We start from the raw sequence: 16,813 nt of genomic DNA on the forward strand, positions 1-16,813 counted from the left end.
GAAGCTTTCATTAAAATGGCGTGTGTGTGTGGCTATAGACAAGGGGACAGGGTTGTCCGTTTGACACCTGTTCTTGAACACGACTTTTAGCAGCATAAAATAAACTAAAACACCTTTTTGGAAAGAATCTGAAGTATTTGAGGCTTGTGGATGTGCTATCGGAGCTTTTTTGATATGTTTGTATTCCTGGAAGTGAAGTTTAGTTCCTTTAAGGAAAATTTTCTGAACCCCTATTTCTGGTGGGGAAGGAAAAGACCTGGCAGTTGAGAACCACAGTGTGAGGCAGTTAAGTGCTACAGGCCACTTTCTGCCATAGTAACCTAAAATTCTGTCCTGAAAAATGAATATGTAAAAATTGCATCTTTTCTGCATAACTGCTCCAGTGGCATCTGGTTATTTTAGTAACTAAATTCAGTCTATACATCTGTTAGCCCTGTGGAGCCAACCCCCAAAATAGTAAACTGTATTCTGTCCTTTATGTGCATTGTCCATAGACTTGTTTCAGTTGCCTGTCCAATTCTGTTCTTATCTGTGAAGTAACTAAGAACTCATCTTGGCGTAAATAATCCTTTTCACTGATGTTTGAGAAGGAGAGAACTCGACTTGACTTTTATATTCCAGCTTAAGTTTGTAATTTTTTTAAAAAATTAAACATTTTAAATTTAGACCGTTGTTGTATTTCTCTCTCTACATCAAATGTTATTTTTACAGTCACTTTTCAGATCAGAACATTGCTTTAAAGACCAATGAGTCAGATCAGTTATTTCATTTTACTTTAAACTGTGTAATGGAAAGCTGTGCACACGGATGTATAAAAGCAAGTCTCATGAAGAAGTTTACATAGAGAATTAGAAAACGTATCAAGAAAATTTGGTTTCCTGATGTGATATTTTCCTAATTATTTGTGCATAATATTACTATTACTGACTTTATTTCTACAGCATGTCCTGAAGAAGCTTCTAGCTATTACAGAACTGCTTCAGCAAAAACAAAATCAGTATTCAGTGTCTAATAACATCAGGTAGCAGACTTCTGCATGGATCCAGCATGCCCAACATGGCAGCTCACATCAATATCACTTCCTTCTTGCTCTTGCCAAAAATAGCACACCTTTTTTCACATTCCCAGTGATGTGTGAACTATGCAAAAAGAAAACAGAGATTCTGTTGGTGAATGTTTCTACCAGCAGATAATTTTAAGCTATCTGTGCAGGATGTATGCACTTTTTTCCACATGGAACCAATTTTCACAACCTCTGAGCCTTGGTGTACAGATCACCTTCCACAAAGAAAATGCTGTGACTGTGTCTGAAACTTTAAAAATTATTTTCAACATGTTGCCAAAGTTTTGCTGTCTGTTGGAAAAGAATTTATAGTCAACTGACAAGAAACGAAACACATTGTTTTGACAGCTAAGTATAACTGGATTGAAAACATTTCTTACTGTAATTTGACTGGTTACAATTATGACTTTGACTGTCCAACCACTTTAATTTGTATTTACAGTTTCAAGAATTTGACATTATCGTAGGAACAATCTTTTGCTGTACACTTTTTACACCATGCTGTTTCTCTTGCTGGAATTATGTTGAAAGAGAATATGCAGAATGGGTCTCGTCAGCTTTATTTTTTAATGTGCCACTGATTCTGTCTGTTTGAATAATTCTTCCATCAAGGATTGTATATCCAGATAAATCACAATGCTTTTGTAAAATGTTTTCAACAGTAAATAATTTGAACTCAATAAATTTATTGATCATTGTATCAGACATGCATGCATTCATTAAACCATTTTATAAAGTATAGCGTGGTTGGTGTGTTGTGTAATGTAAGTCAGACATGATTTCTATAACTATTTGAAAATAATTTTAAGTGTTTCAAAAATCAGTTTTTAAAATAAAATCAATTTGTAGTTAGAATATCTATGAAAACTGGATAAATTTGTTGAATTTTTGAAGTTTGTTTTGTGAACTTGTTATTTGTTGTCTACTCACATGCAAATCAAATCTTCGGAGTGAACATTTCAAACTCATCTTCTCTATTTTTTAGTAGGGGACCTCAAAATAACAGTTGTTGTTTCATATTCTCCTCTGATATCCAGCCACAAAAGTGGGACTTTCGATGAACAACTCAGTTTCAGTGTTTTTCCTTACGATTGTTTTTTATTAGGCTGTCAATCTCAGTTAACTCATGCGATTAACTCGAATTAATCATGATTAAAAAATTAATCATGATTAATCACAGTTTTAATCATACAATAGAATACCAGTTGAAATTTATTAAATATTTTGGGGTATTTTTCTACATTTTCAAATATATTGATTTAAATTACAACACAGAATATAAAATGTCCAGTGCTCCCTTTATATTATTTTTTATTACAAATACTTGCACTGTAAAAATTATAAAAGAAATAGTATTTTGCAGTTCATCTCATACAAGTACTGTAGTGCAATCTCTTTGTCATGAAAGTGCAACTTACAAATGTAGATTTTTTTTGTTACATAACTGCACTCAAAAACAAAACAATGTAAAACTTTAGAGCTTACAAGTCCACTCAGTCCTACTTCTTTTTCAACCAATCACTAAGACAAAAAAGTTTGTTTACATTTATGGGAGATAATGCTGCCTGCTTCTTATTTACAATGTCACCTGAAAGTGAGAACAAGCATTCCGATGGCACTTTTGTAGCCGGAATTGCAAGGTTGTTACATTCCAGATATGCCCCTTCATGCTTCGGCTACCGTTCCATGCTTCCATACTGATGACTTGCTAAAAAATATGTTAATTACATTTGTGACACAGCTCTCCCCCAAGGAGTTCAATGTCTCCTGCTCTCTAGTTTACCCGCATTCTGCTATATATTTCATGTTATAGCAGTCTCAGATGATGACCCAGCATGTTGTTCATTTTAAAAACACTTTCACAGCAGATTTGACAAAAGGCAAAGAAGGTACCAATGTGAGATTTCTAAAGATAGCTACAGCACTTGACCCAAGGTTTAAGAATCTGAAGTGCCTTCCAAAATCTGAGAGGGACGAGGTGTGGAGCATGCTTTCAAAAGTCTTAAAAGAGCAACACTCCGATGCAGAAACTACAGGACCCAAACCACCAAAAGAGAAAATCAACCTTCTGCTGGTGACATCTGACTCAGATAATGAAAATGAACATACGTTGGTCTGCACTGCTTTGGATCATTGTCAAGCAGGACACATCATCAGCATTGACATGTGTCTTCTGAGGTGGTTGAAGCACAAAGGGACATATGAATCTTCAGTGCATCTGGCACGTAAATACCTTGCAACGCCAGCTACAACAGTGCCATGTGAACACCTGTTCTCACTTTCAAGTGACATTGTAAACAAGAAGCAGGCAACATTATCTACTGCACGCAACATGTAAACAAAATTGTTTGTCTGAGCGATTGGCTGATGACTCTCCAACACACACTTTGTGGGAGGTGCTGAGAGGTGCGCTGCCTGAGCTGTAGTACCCGCTCTGTGTACCCGCTCTGGCCAAAAGGTTGGGGGAGCACAGTAAAGCCCCGGCTCAACGGACCTAGCGAGACTGGCAGACTCCAGCCTCTGTGGCTCGGTGAGTGCTGCCAGTTCTACTTCCAAGAAAGCCTCATGGGCACAACAAGCCAGTGCTGACACTGAGCTCTGTTGTATCAGCACTCCGGCTGTGACAGCCCAGTGAGTGCAAGACATATGCTGGCTTTGTAAGCCCGGCGGATGGGAAAGGGGCTCCGGCCATCGCGGCCTGGTGGGCGCAGATAGACTCAGAAATAGAAAGCTATCTGAGAAATAGAGAGGCTCTGGCCTCTCTGTGATAGGCTGAACATTTTGGTGGGTAGGATATTAGCTGACAGTGTAAGATAGCAGTAAAGGTTTTTGGATCGACCAGATGGACAAAGCAGATTAATAAAAACTCCCTTGAATTTTGTGTCAACTTATTTGGGAAAAATCAGAACCCATGGGAAGAGAAGTTATTTTCAGGGGGAAGTGCATTGGGTAAATTGTGTAAAACATGGGAGAGATTTGTGATCTCTAAGCCCTCCCCTAATAAGAAAACCAAGAAAAGAGCCTAGTAATGGTAGCTAAACAGCTAGACGAGCAGGTGAACCTCTACCAGGAGTCTCCTTCCAAAGCTCAAGGACAAGTAAACAGCAAGGAAGCTGAATTAGAAAAGCTCACTATGCAGCATAACACCACATCAGCTCTAACATTAACTCAAACACTGCAGATAAACCAATTAGAAGAACAAATCAAAGAACGAAATGGAAATTTAATAAAGAAAAAGAAAGAGAATTACATACTGGCAAAGAAATTAGAAGATTCCAAGGCTGCAGTAAGGGAGCTGATGAAGAGGTCACAAAAGCCAAAGAGGATACTGGGAATCATACTCTGTGTGATCATAGAATACACAAGTTAAAAGAGAAACTGAAAAGATCACAAGGGGTTATAAGTGCCATACATACTGATCCCTTAAGGTGTTATGAGTCAAGGAAATCAGATTGAGATGGGTATAGTGCAAAAGGGAAATAGCACTTTCAGATTAAAGTGACAGCTATACTCCACCATCTGCCCCGAAGAGAGCATGAGATCTCAGGTAGAGGAGGAGGGGAGGAAATATCCTCCAATTGCACCAATTACCACCACAGTGGTACATTATGGGCCCAACAAACCACTTGAAACATGCTATGAAATTTGTACACTAGGGCCAGAACAGGCTAGGGCAATGGGTAAGAACACGGGCCCCCTTACTGAGGAAAATGCCCTAGACTGGCTCACGAAAATTAGCAGCATAGCCAGTATCAGCAAAGAGGACACTGTTGCTCTGATAAGAAAGTGCATGAACGGGGAAGATGTTGAGGCTCTGCCAAGCAAAGTCCAGATGGCTAATCTAGATGAATTGATATCTACATAGTGGTAACCAAACTATACTATCCCCATGAGAATCTCTTGGGTAAAATGTACTCTGACAGACAGAAATTAAATGAAAGACCAGAGAAATTTCTCGCTAGAAAGCATTGGTTATACTGGCTTACTGGTATGTGACCAGTCATAAATGGAGTGGCAACATGTGACATCCCTGAGTTTAGGGAGATTTGTGCAATGTGTACTAACAGCATTGAGAATAACGATGGGGCCAGCTAACCCCAGGGTAACTAGCCTCAAAGAATTAAAAAGCCAAGCTCGGGAAGCTTATGAATTACAATGCGAGGCTCACCCTGGCTCTGAGAACAAGGAGAAAGTTGCTACAATCAAAGGTGCTGACGGTAAGGTCAATGAGTTCAATGGAAAAGGTAATAATGATTCAGCCAAGGCTTGAGACTCCAATTACAGCTGAGCTGCTGCAGATGAAGGGATTTAGATCAGTCCTGTGGAAAAGGCTCTTAAAATACAAATCCCGAGATCAAATCAATCGCCTTCCCACAGAGGAGATGTTTAGGAGGTTGTCTAAGTACGAGGGAGACAATTCAACAGCAAATGCAGTGACTCCTCCAAGACCAGGAGAGCTGCAAAAGTCCTTATGAGGGTGCCAAACTCTCCCTCCCCTTCATATGTGGCACCTATTAATAACGACAAATGGGGGAGATCAGTGGCAGACATCTGCCTGGTAGGGCAGTTTGGTAAAATACAGCAAACAATGCTGCTGGACCCTGGTGCCACAATGTCAATAGTCTGTACTAAGGCAGCTCTACTAATCAAAAAGCTTCCCATCCACGAGGTCAGGGTGCTAGAAGGCTATAATGGCAGACAAAGCACAGTTCCCTTCTCAAAACACATCCTGTGTTTAATAGGAACATTGATGACGGGGGGCAACCTTTGGGATGCAGAGGCTAGATTGGCATGGCATCCCAGAGGTAGATATACTGAAGAAATTGACTATGATTGTGGACCTACCAATTCAGATGTTAATTCAGGGCCAGAATGGGGAAGAAGGATTTACAGTGTCTGCCTCGCACCGTGTGGATGCTTTGAAAGCTCCAACCGAGATTGGGATGCCTTCATGGGAGAAGGTACAGCTCAGGTCACCAGCAAATATCCCCACTTTTTGCTAAGAACAAGTTGGACTGTGGTACCATCCAAGAAGAAGTCATAGTAGAGGGTCCAGATCTGAGGCCACAGAGACAGTACAAATATTTGCAAGAGGCCCAGGAGTTGGATCCGGAGTACCATTGACTCGTTAAAAGAACAAGGAGTCCTTGTTGAAACTGCCAGCGTCTATAATGCTCCAATATGGCCGGTGTTAAAATCTGACAAGGTCACATAGAGACTGATAGTAGATTACAGAGCCTTGAATCATGTAACACCTCGATTAGCACCCATTGTAGCTAAATTCCCAGAGATCATGTAAGCAATAGTCGCAGGTGCGCAATGGTTTTCTGTGATTGACTTGACCAATGCCGCCACCTTGATACCCCTGCATTGTGATGAGTGGTACAAATTCGCATTCACATATGACAATCAGCAGTTAACATTCATCAGGATACCATGTTGCGCCCTCACTATGTCACAAATATGTGACAAGGATGTGGAAACACCTGAGCCATTAAGACAAAGTCATCAGTTATGTGGATGACATTCTTATAGCCATGAAATCAAGAAAAGAAAGTCTAAATATCTTAGATGAGATGTTGAAGGTCGTTCAAGAAACTGGATTTTTCAACAGTCCACAGAAGGCACAGTTGTTAAAACAGCAAGTGATTTGCCTGGGAATAGAACTAGGAATACTTGGTCACCGACTAGACACAATTAGAATAGAGCTTATCTGCAAGTTGCTGGCTCCGCGTGATATCACTGCATTGAGGTCCTTTTTAGGCCTTACAGGATTCTCAAGAGACTTTATCTATGGGTACGTGGAGATTCCACAACCCCTCTATGCCCTGCTCAGAAAAGAACAGGATTGGATCTGGGGAGACCGAGAACAAGGAGCTGTCTGTAAACTTAAACAAGCTCTTGTACAAGCCCCTGTGCTTGCATACCCCCATCCTAATGAGCCATTTCAACTGCAACTCGCCACTACGGGACAAGGGCTCAGTGCTTTCTTGCTGCAACAGAGTGGTGCAAGTCTTAAACCGTTAGCCTACAGATCGAAACATCTGTCCGAGATTGAAAAGAGGTACTCGCCCTGCGAGAGAGAGGTTTTGGCTCTCATCTGGTCTCTGAAACATTGGGAATATCTTATCGGGATGTCCCCAGTGGTGCTACGGACAACGCATACACCAGTACATTATATCTTGTGTAGAAAAGTTGATGAAGGCAGGGTGTCAAACCCTCACCTAGCAGGAGGGACGTTGAGCCTTGTCATAAATATAAAGGGAAGGGTAACCACCTTTCTGTATACAGTGCTATAAAATCCTTCCTGGCCAGAGGCAACATCCTGTTACCTGTAAAGGGTTAAGAAGCTCAGCTAACCTGGCTGGCACCTGACCCAAAGGACCAGTAAGAGGACAAGATACTTTCAAATCTTGGGGGGAGGGAGGCTTTTGTTTGTGCTCTTTGTTTATGTGTTTGTTCTCTCTTGGGACTGAGAGAGGCCAGACAGAAATCCATCTTCTCTAACCCATCCTAATCCAAGTCTCCAGTATTGCAACCAGTATAGGTAAGCCAGGCAAGGTGGATTAGTTTATCTTTTGTTTTATGTGAATTTTCCCTGTGTTACGAGGGAGGTTTATTCCTGTTTTCTGTAACTTTAAGGTTTTGCCCAGAGGGGGATCCTCTGTGTTTTGAATCTGAATACCCTGTAAAGTATTTTCCATCCTGATTTTAGAGAGGTGATTCTTTTACCTTTTCTTTAATTAAAATTCTTCTTTTAAGAACCTGATTGATTTTTCATTGTTCTTAAGGTCCAAGGGTTTCGGTCTGTGTTCACCTGTACAAATTGGTGAGGATTATTATCAAGCCTTCTCCAGGAAAGGGAGTGTAGGGTTTGGGGGGATATTTTGGGGAAAGACATCTCCAAGTGGTCTCTTCCCCTGTTCTTTGTTTAAAACACTTGGTGGTGGCAGTATACTGTTCAAGGACAAGGCAAAGTTTGTACCTTGGGGAAGTTTTTAACCTAAGCTGGTAAGAATAAGCTTAGGGAGTCTTTCATTAGGGTCCCCACATCTGTACCCTAGAGTTCAGAGTGGGGAAGGAACCTTGACAAGCATCCTCAAGAGAGAGGTGCAGGTGGACAAGGTAATGACCCTATCAACAGTACCATTTGCTCTGCTCACACAGGGTGAAGAGCATGAATGCCCACTGCTGCAGGAGGAGGTAGAAACCATCAAATCCCCTTTCCAGCTGGAGGTCTCCTTTGAAAAAGCTAAGGAGGCAGGCCAAGATATATGGGTTGTCGACGGGAGTAATCATCATCAACAGGTCAAGTCTTGTACGGAATATGCCATTCTCCAAGCAACAACTGGAAGAATGCTGCAGGTTACAGTCATCCTTCATTTTGTGCAAGCAGCAGAAATCATGGCAGTAGTAGTGGCAGTGGATGCAGCATATTTGAAATCTGACATCATATGTTTTGACTCGGATTGGGTCATTAGAGCCCTTCTCAATTGGATGACAGTCTGGATAGCTAGAGACTTGACCTCAACTGATAACAAGCTGGTTGCACATGCTAAATATCCTGTGCATGCATGAAGGTCGGCTGAAGCCAGGACAGGACAGACCTACTTGTTTAAAGTAAGAACACACAGGAAAAGCATGGCTGAAAGCTCCATGCTAAATAACAAAGTAGATGTCCTAGCAAAACAAGCTGCCCATATGTGTCCTGAGACTGTGTGGGAGAAATCAAAGGACATCAAGTTACAACCCGCCAAAGTACAAAGCCATTTGGACATAATAAGAGCTACAGAAATAGGATGAAGAAATGATGAACCTACTCTGAAAGCAGCACTTTAGGGGATACAAAATTTTGAAGCATCAGAGCAAACTCATCATGTCCAGTAAGAACGATGCCAAGGACAACATCCCAGTTATCGTCATCCCCAAATGCCTGAAAAAGGAACTGATCATACTAGCCCATCAACAGTGACATTTTGGGATTGGGAAGACTGTTAAAAGGATCCTGATATTTGGATGGTGGCCAGAGGTGACTAAGGATAGAAGAACTGCACATTTTGGAACTGTCTAACGTGCGCCAAGAACAATCCAGATCATAGAACTGTGAAGGGTCTGCTATTACACCAGCCTATCGGGGACAATGGCACATTCTACAAATACACAACACTGGTCCTTTGCCACGCTCCGGACAGGGAAACTACTACTGCTTAGTCATAGTGGATCCATTCTCTAAGTGGGTGGAAGCCTATCCGACTAAGAATAACAGCTGTAACCACCACACATATATTATTAGAGCAAACGTTTTCCAGATTCAGCCTCTCAAAGGTTATCGACTCCAATCAGGGGCCTCATTTGTGGGGGACCTAGATAAGAACAAAACAAAACCCAGAATCAATCCAAAAGGATGAACCAATTTGAGGTATAGATTTTGAGTTGCCTAATCCTGTGTTGAGGGACTCCATTTCTGTGTATGTGGAAGAGAGTTATTGCTGTCTGTTTGGAAAGAAGAAACTAGCAATAAAACATTTACTGAGAACAACAATAAAACACATGATCCTGTTATTGATGAAGAGGGACAGATTAAATTCGTAAGGAAAGTTACTGGTAAATGCTTGTGGTTATTCGGTGTCACCTTTCTGGAAGAATGTTCTAGAACACCAGAATTATGGGAAGCTTCCAAAAGTTCTCATATCCAAACTGATATTCCCTCTCAAACAAAACCTGGGAAGCTAAGGGTAAAGCTCTCCACGGGAATCCAACACCTTTATAAGAGATGCGTTAAAGCGCATCTATATACCCCATCATCCCACTATCAGATAAATATGAAATGATTTAACTGTACTAAATCATGCTCTACCTGTGATAGCAGTGCTACGAATGTATTCCGTGCTCACCAAAAGAACATAAGTTTTCTTGTTAAATGTATTGGAAATGTAAGAGTGTATGTAAAATTGAGTGATATGCATGTCTGGTGTGCAAATAGTTTGGTGTTAGAGTGCTGAGGTCCTTGTGATTCCTAAACCATATGTAAACCCCATCGGTCTTGTGATTGTTAAGCTTGATGTAAAAAGGCTGTTGATGATAAACCCGGTGTATTCATTGGAAAAAATAATGCCTGTCCAAATTTCCATGTCTTTACTTAATTGGCAATGTTTTTCATACACTGCACCCTTAATAGCAGGATGGGACGCATCGCTACATGGAGTAATACCCCGAAACACTCCCCCTGAAAGGAATAAAAGAGATACCCTAGCCAAGATTCTAGGAAGGGTGGGGACCGGACTGGGCATCCTTAACACCATCAATGACCAGGTCCTGGCAAGTAAGATAGGGGCTTTGGGACATGAAATTGCATCTTTGTCTAATCCCCTTACTACCTCTCTAAATCGAATGAGTGTGCTGGAATTTAACATTGTCAACGCACTTCCACAGTGGATGCAATTGCAGGAGAAAGAGTGGGAGCATTAGATGTCTTGCAGTCCAATCTCTAATGGCGCTCACATGTGTGCAAGCCCAAGAATGGGTACTGAATGTCGCAAAGACTATAATTAGAGATGGCCTAAATGGATTCGTTCCTGTAGAGGTACGACATGTCTTATGGAAAAATGCAAACCACTCAGCAAATGGGTCCATCAGAAGGATCGTGAATACCACACTTTTAACCTGCAATCATGCGTTGAGGAAAAGGGGTTGGGATATAAATGTAGCTCAGAAATCATCGAGCTTTCTCATGTATGCCTTAATTTGAAGGAGGGTAAATGCCATTATAAAATGCATCCGTCTGATTTTAATCATTCCACTATGGCGTTAGTGGAAGACCATTGTATTTGTATTTGCAGTTGGTGCAGTCAATAACAGTTGTTACTGTTTACCACAACATTCCCCACAACCCATTCATAAACATCTGTCCTATGTTCAATATTTTTCATAGTGGGACGTGATGTGAATTTCACTCTAAACAAAATAACCATGCACATAGGCGCCTACTTCCCCTCTGCCCGGTGGGTACTTGGCCCCGCCCCTGCTCTGCTTCTTCCTGCCCCTGCACTGCCCTCACACCACCCCATTCCATCCCTTCCCTAACATCCCTGCCCCACTCCACCTTTTCCCACACTGGCCCAGCCCCCATTCCACCCCTTTCCCCTGCCTCTTCTCCGTCTCCTCCCCTGAGCATGCCAGGTCCCTGCTCCTCCCCTCCCTCCCAGAAAGTGCTAAGCTCCGCCAAAGAGCTCTTAGGTGACAGGCGGGAAGCGCTGGGAGGGAGGGGGAAGAGCGGGGATGCGGCATGCTCGTGGGGGCAGAAGAAGGAGGCGAGGAGGGGGAGGGGGTGGGAGCTTGGCTGCCAGTGGGTGTGGAGCACCTGCTAATTTTTCCCTGTGGGTGCTCCAGCGCCTATGACCATGCAAACCATACAGACACATTACATCCTATATGAACATCTTGAACCAATTCACTTAGGAGTGAATATATCAGCCTTAAAACATCTTATACACCATCCAGAAATGAAATACCATTTGAGACAAATTCAAAGGGAAGGAAAAGCGGTCATGCTTAGGAGGTTATCTGTTTCATCAACAAACCAAATCAAATGAGTTCTTAAAAGAATTCAGAGTGATACTGCATCAAATCACTGGTGGGAAAACTTTGGAGAGTCTATTGATTATAATGAAGTATGACATATATTATTGCACTCTGTTGTAGTGATTCTGATTGTTCAAATGGTCATTATTATATATCCTGTATGTTTAACTGTCTGGATTAAGAAACGAGTGAAGTCCAACAAATTCATTGTTCCATTTAAGTTGATATAAATGTCATTATGTATGAAATCAAGAGTGGATGGGTTGTGACGGCAAAGAGGGTGTATCTCCTCTTACCATCGAGGAGGGGAGATGTGGTGTTTATTAGAATGTATGTATTCTGATTTATGTACTGTTTTGTGAAATTATGGGTCAATGGTCATGGTCAAGTTGTTGGTTAGACTCCATTTTGTGGATCCTTTTGGTTGAGTCTCTGATGCCTTTTCTCCCAACTACGGGAAGAAAAGTGCAGGAAAAGGTCACATGCCCAAGTATATTTAAGGCCAGTGTGTTCAGCATCAGGGGCTCTCCACCACAGAGGCAGCCCATGCCTAGTTCTTCTGTGCGCATGTCAAGAGGCAAGACTCTTCACGAGATACCTACCTGAAGACTATCGCGGAGTATCCTGATCCTGATCCAGCTCCAGTCCATGTCCCTCCTGTCATCCCATCTAAGGCAGTTACAGGTCTGGAATCCAGCAACTGCCGCAGTAGTCTGCAGTCACGAAAAGCTGTCTGCCTTTCCCTCTGAGTTGCCAGTGAAAGTGATCTCCTTCAAGTAAAGGAGTTCCTATAGCTTGCTAAGGGTAGAAGAGAGCCGGGCTTTATGCCCTTTTGGGTCAAACCTCTGAGCTATTATTCTGTTGCCTTTGTTAATTTGTTTAATTTTAGTAAATCTATCTTTACACTGGGTTGTTTTTACTTACCACATGGGTTTTAAAAAGTGACAGAGATATTTATCTGGGTCCGCACCTTTTCTTATCTGTTAAGAGTTTTGAGGTAACAAGGGTAAAGAGAGACAGATGGATAGTTGAGGGAGGAGTTAGTGAAGGATATAAAGGGGAAAGAGCTGGGTAACAGTCTAGGTTCTGATAGGGTGGAAATCCATAGACATGGATTTGGTGTCTTCACAGGTAGCTAGTGGCCTATTTTGGAAGTCCTCTTCCATAGAACCTACAACTCCAACTGCAAAAAGATTGCCGTGTGTTGCAGCCAGGCTTAATAGAGCCTTTTTATTTGTGCAGAGAATGAGGGAGTTGTGTTTTTATTAATCAGGTGCACCTCAGTTTCCCTGTTTGAACATAATGGCCATACTGAGTCAGACTGATAGTCCATCTAGCCCAGTACCCTGTCTTCTAACAGTGTCCAGTGCCAAATGCTTCAGAGGAAATGAACACAACAGGACAGTTTATCAAGTGATCGATCCCCTGTCACCTAATCACATCTAGCAATCAGAGGTTTAGGGACACCAAGAACACCAGGGTTGTGTCCCTGACAGTCTTGGCTAATAGTCATTGATGGACCTATCTCCATGAACTTATCTAATTCTTTTTAAACCCAGTTATACTTTTGCCCTTCACAATATCTCTGCAATGAGTTCCACAGGTTGACCATGTGTTGTGTGAAGAACTTCCTGATATTTGTTTTAAACCTCCTGCCTATTAACTGTTTTGGATGATTCTCATGTTATGCAAAAGAGGAAACAACACTTACTTTCTTCACCCCACTCATGATTTTATAGATTTCTATTATATCCCCTTACTCATCTCTTTTCTAAGATGAACAGTCCCACTCTTTTTAATCTCTCCTCATAGGGAAGCTATTCTAATCTTTTTTTATTGCCCTTCTTTGTACTTTTTCCAATACCGATGTATCCTTTTTGATATGGAGCAGCCAGAACTGCACCCAGTATTCAATGTGTGGGTGTACCATAGATTTATATAGAGCAAGGGTGGGCAAAATAGGGCCAGTGGGTCAGATCCGGGCCATCTAACATTTTTGTCTGGCCCTCTTGGCTCTCGGGTTGCCCCCTTGTGATCTCCAGGCTGCTTAAAGTCCCATGGCACAGCGAGGCACTCAAGTAGGCTGCTTGCTTGCCGTGGCCCCATGCCGCTGCCAGAAGCGGCCAGCTGCTGGTGGCATGTCCCTGTGTGCCCCTGGTGGGGGTGGGGGCAGTTCTGCACGCTGCCCCCAACACCGTCCTCTCAGTTCCCATTGGCCAGAAACTGAGCCAATGGGAGTTGCAGGGGTGGTACTCACGGGTGTGGGCAGTGCATGGAGACCCGCTGCTCCCCTCCCCACAAGGGGTGTGCAGAGATGTGCCACGGTGCCAGCAGCTGGCCACTTCCAGGAGTGGCATGGGGCCACAGCATGCAGACAGCCTGCCTGAGCGCCCCGCCGTGCTGCTAGCCTGTAGCCACCTGTGGTAAGCGCCTCCCGGCCAAATCCTGCACCTCGCACCTCCTACCCCTGCCCCAGGTCAGAACCCCCTCCTGTACCCAAACTCTCTCCCAGACCCTGCACCCCAATCCCTGCCCCAGCCTGAAGCCCCCCTCCTGCACCAATCTACCCCCCAGACCTCACACCCCCTCCTTTAATATAATAGAAATGTGTGGCCCCTGATGACTTACCAAAATTCATGGAGTGCCTCCCCTGCGAAAATTATTGCCCACCCTGATATAGAGGCATTATGATATTTTCTGTCTCATTAGCATTGTACAGATGTTTTCAGAGTACTATCCACAGCAACTTCAAGAGCTTTCTTGAGCAGTAACAGCTAATTTAGACCCATGATTTTGTATTGATAATTAGGATTATGTTTTCTAATGTTCATTACTTTACATTTATCAACAATGAATTTTGTCTGCCATTTTGTTCCCCAGTTGTGAGATCCCTTTGTAACTCTTTGCAGTCAGCTTTGGTCTTAACTATCTTGAGTGATTTTGAATCATCTGAAGACTCTGCCTCCTCGTTTACTCCTTTTTCCAGCTCATCGATGAATATGTTGGAACAGCACTGTACAGTACAGATCCTTGAGGGCCCTGCTATTCATCTCTCACTGTGAAACCTGGCCATTTATTCCTATCCTGTGTTTCCTATCTTAACCAGTTACTAATTTATGAGAGGATCTTCTCTTATCCCATGTCTGCCTACTTTGCTTAAGAACCTTTGGTTTGGGTCCTCATGAAAGGCTTTCTGAAAGTCCAAGTGTACTACATTCAATGGATCACACTTGTCCACATGCCTATTAGACCCCCCCCAAAGAATTCTAATAGATTAGTGGGGCATGATGTCCCTTTACAAAACCCATACTGACTTGCCTCAACATCTCATGTTCATCTATGTCTCTGATTACTCTGTTCTTATAACTTCAACCAGTTTGCCTGGTACAGAAGTTAGGATTACTGGCCTATAATTGTCAAGATCACCTCTGAAGCCCTTTTTAAAAATAGGCATTACATTAGCTATCCTCCAGTCATATGGTACAGAGGCTGATTTAAGCTATCCTCCAGTCATATGCTACAGAGGCTGATAGGTTACATACAAGTTAGTAGGTCTTCAATTTGATGTTGAAGTTCCTGCTGAACTCTTGCATAAATACAGTCTGGTGACTTATTACTCTTTAATAGATCAGTTTGTTCCAATACCTCAGCTACTGCAACCTCAGTCTGTGACAGTTCCTCAGATTTGTCACCTAATAAGAATGGTTTAGGTGTGGGAATCTCCCTCATATTCAGGGCAGTGTAGACCAATACAAAGAATTCATTTAGCTTCTCCACAAAAGCCTATGTCTTCCTTAAGTGCTCCTTTAGCACCTCAATCGTCCAGTGGCCCCAAGGATTGTTAGGCAGGTTTCCTGATTCTGATGTACTTTAAAAAAAAATAATAATTTTTGTGTGTCTCACTAATTGCTATTAAAGTTCTTTTTTGGCCTGCCTAATTATAGTTTTCCACTTGTCAGAGTTTATGCTCCTTTCTATTTTCCTTAGTACAATTTGAGTTTTTAAAGTATTTTTTGTCTCTAATTGCCTCTTTTTCTCTGTTGTTTAGCCTTAGTGGTGGTTTTTTGGTTCTCTGACCTGTTTTATTATTATTTGGGGTATACATATAGGTTGAGCCTCTATGATGATGATTTAAAAATTTTCCATGACGCTTGAAGGCATTTCACTCTTGTGACTGTTTCTTTTGTTTAACTAGCTGCTTCATTTTTGTGTAGTTCCCCTTTTTGAAGTTAAAGGCTACTGTACTGGGTTTTCTTTGGTATTTCTCTCCCTGTACAAGGATGTTAAACTTAATTACATTATGATCACTGTTCCTGAGTAGTTCAGCTATATTCACCTCTGAGACCAAATCCTGTGCTCCACTTAGGACTAAATCAAGAATTCTCTCTCCCTTGTGGGTTCCAAGACTAGATTGTCCAAAGTAGTCCTTAATGCTGTCTAGAAATTTTGTCTCTGCATCCTGTCCTGAGGGGACATGTCAATATGAGGATAGTAGAAATCCCCATTATTGGAGTTTCTGTTTCCCCAGAGCTGAATCTAGGGTCAGACACTATTGTAATCTAAAATAGTGACCTGTGGTTGAATGGATTGTTGGCAACTGCCCTAGGAAGCCCAACACACAGGAGAGAGTGAATACAAGAGAGCAATATGTTTTTCCTAGCCCAGAGATGAAGCTGAAGGATACTTAAAGCTTGCCAGAAAGAATTAGGTAAGGGGAAATGTGTGTATATGTCTTTGTTTTAACCCTGGTCTGATAGTTATGTATTTTTGAGTGAATGAATGCTTTAAGAAGATATTAAAATCACTAATCAGCTGCTGGTCATAGGAGGAAAAGGTCTTACAGATGCCAGATACAGGCACCCAGAGATACTGAATGGCACGACTTTCACTTCTTTCCTCTCCCACGAGGTGAAGGAAGCTATACCGGTCATCTGAGGGGTGCACTTCAGAGGGACAAAGGAAGTCTAAAGTATAGTGTGCCCTGTAGCTGTGCCAATTTGACTTCACTAAAATAGGCTAGTGGCTACCCTCACTTATCAAAGCCACTTGAACATAGTCTGTCCTGCCACATGTGTCAGCAACACTTTGGCTTCCCCTCATATTTCAGGTTTCAGAGTAACAGCCGTGTTAGTGTGTATTCGCAAAAAGAAAAGGAGTACTTGTGGCACC

At 42.2% G+C, this 16,813-nt stretch overlaps 1 protein-coding gene across 2 annotated transcripts in view; it reads left to right on the forward strand.

The window, feature by feature from the left end:
* RASA1 (RAS p21 protein activator 1) overlaps positions 1-1,802 on the forward strand; it is a 124,149-nt gene extending 122,347 nt beyond the window's left edge. For both annotated transcript variants that reach the window (XM_048851924.2, XM_075128561.1), the window contains exon 25: positions 942-1,802. In XM_048851924.2, the coding sequence (XP_048707881.2) occupies positions 942-1,025 (84 nt within the window). In that variant the 3' untranslated portion in view covers positions 1,026-1,802. The remainder of the gene's footprint in view (positions 1-941) is intronic.
* The last annotated feature ends 15,011 nt before the right edge of the window (positions 1,803-16,813 follow it).

The sequence above is a fragment of the Caretta caretta genome, chromosome 5 (genome assembly GCF_965140235.1).
Source record: "Caretta caretta isolate rCarCar2 chromosome 5, rCarCar1.hap1, whole genome shotgun sequence".
NCBI classification, from domain to species: Eukaryota; Metazoa; Chordata; order Testudines; family Cheloniidae; genus Caretta; species Caretta caretta.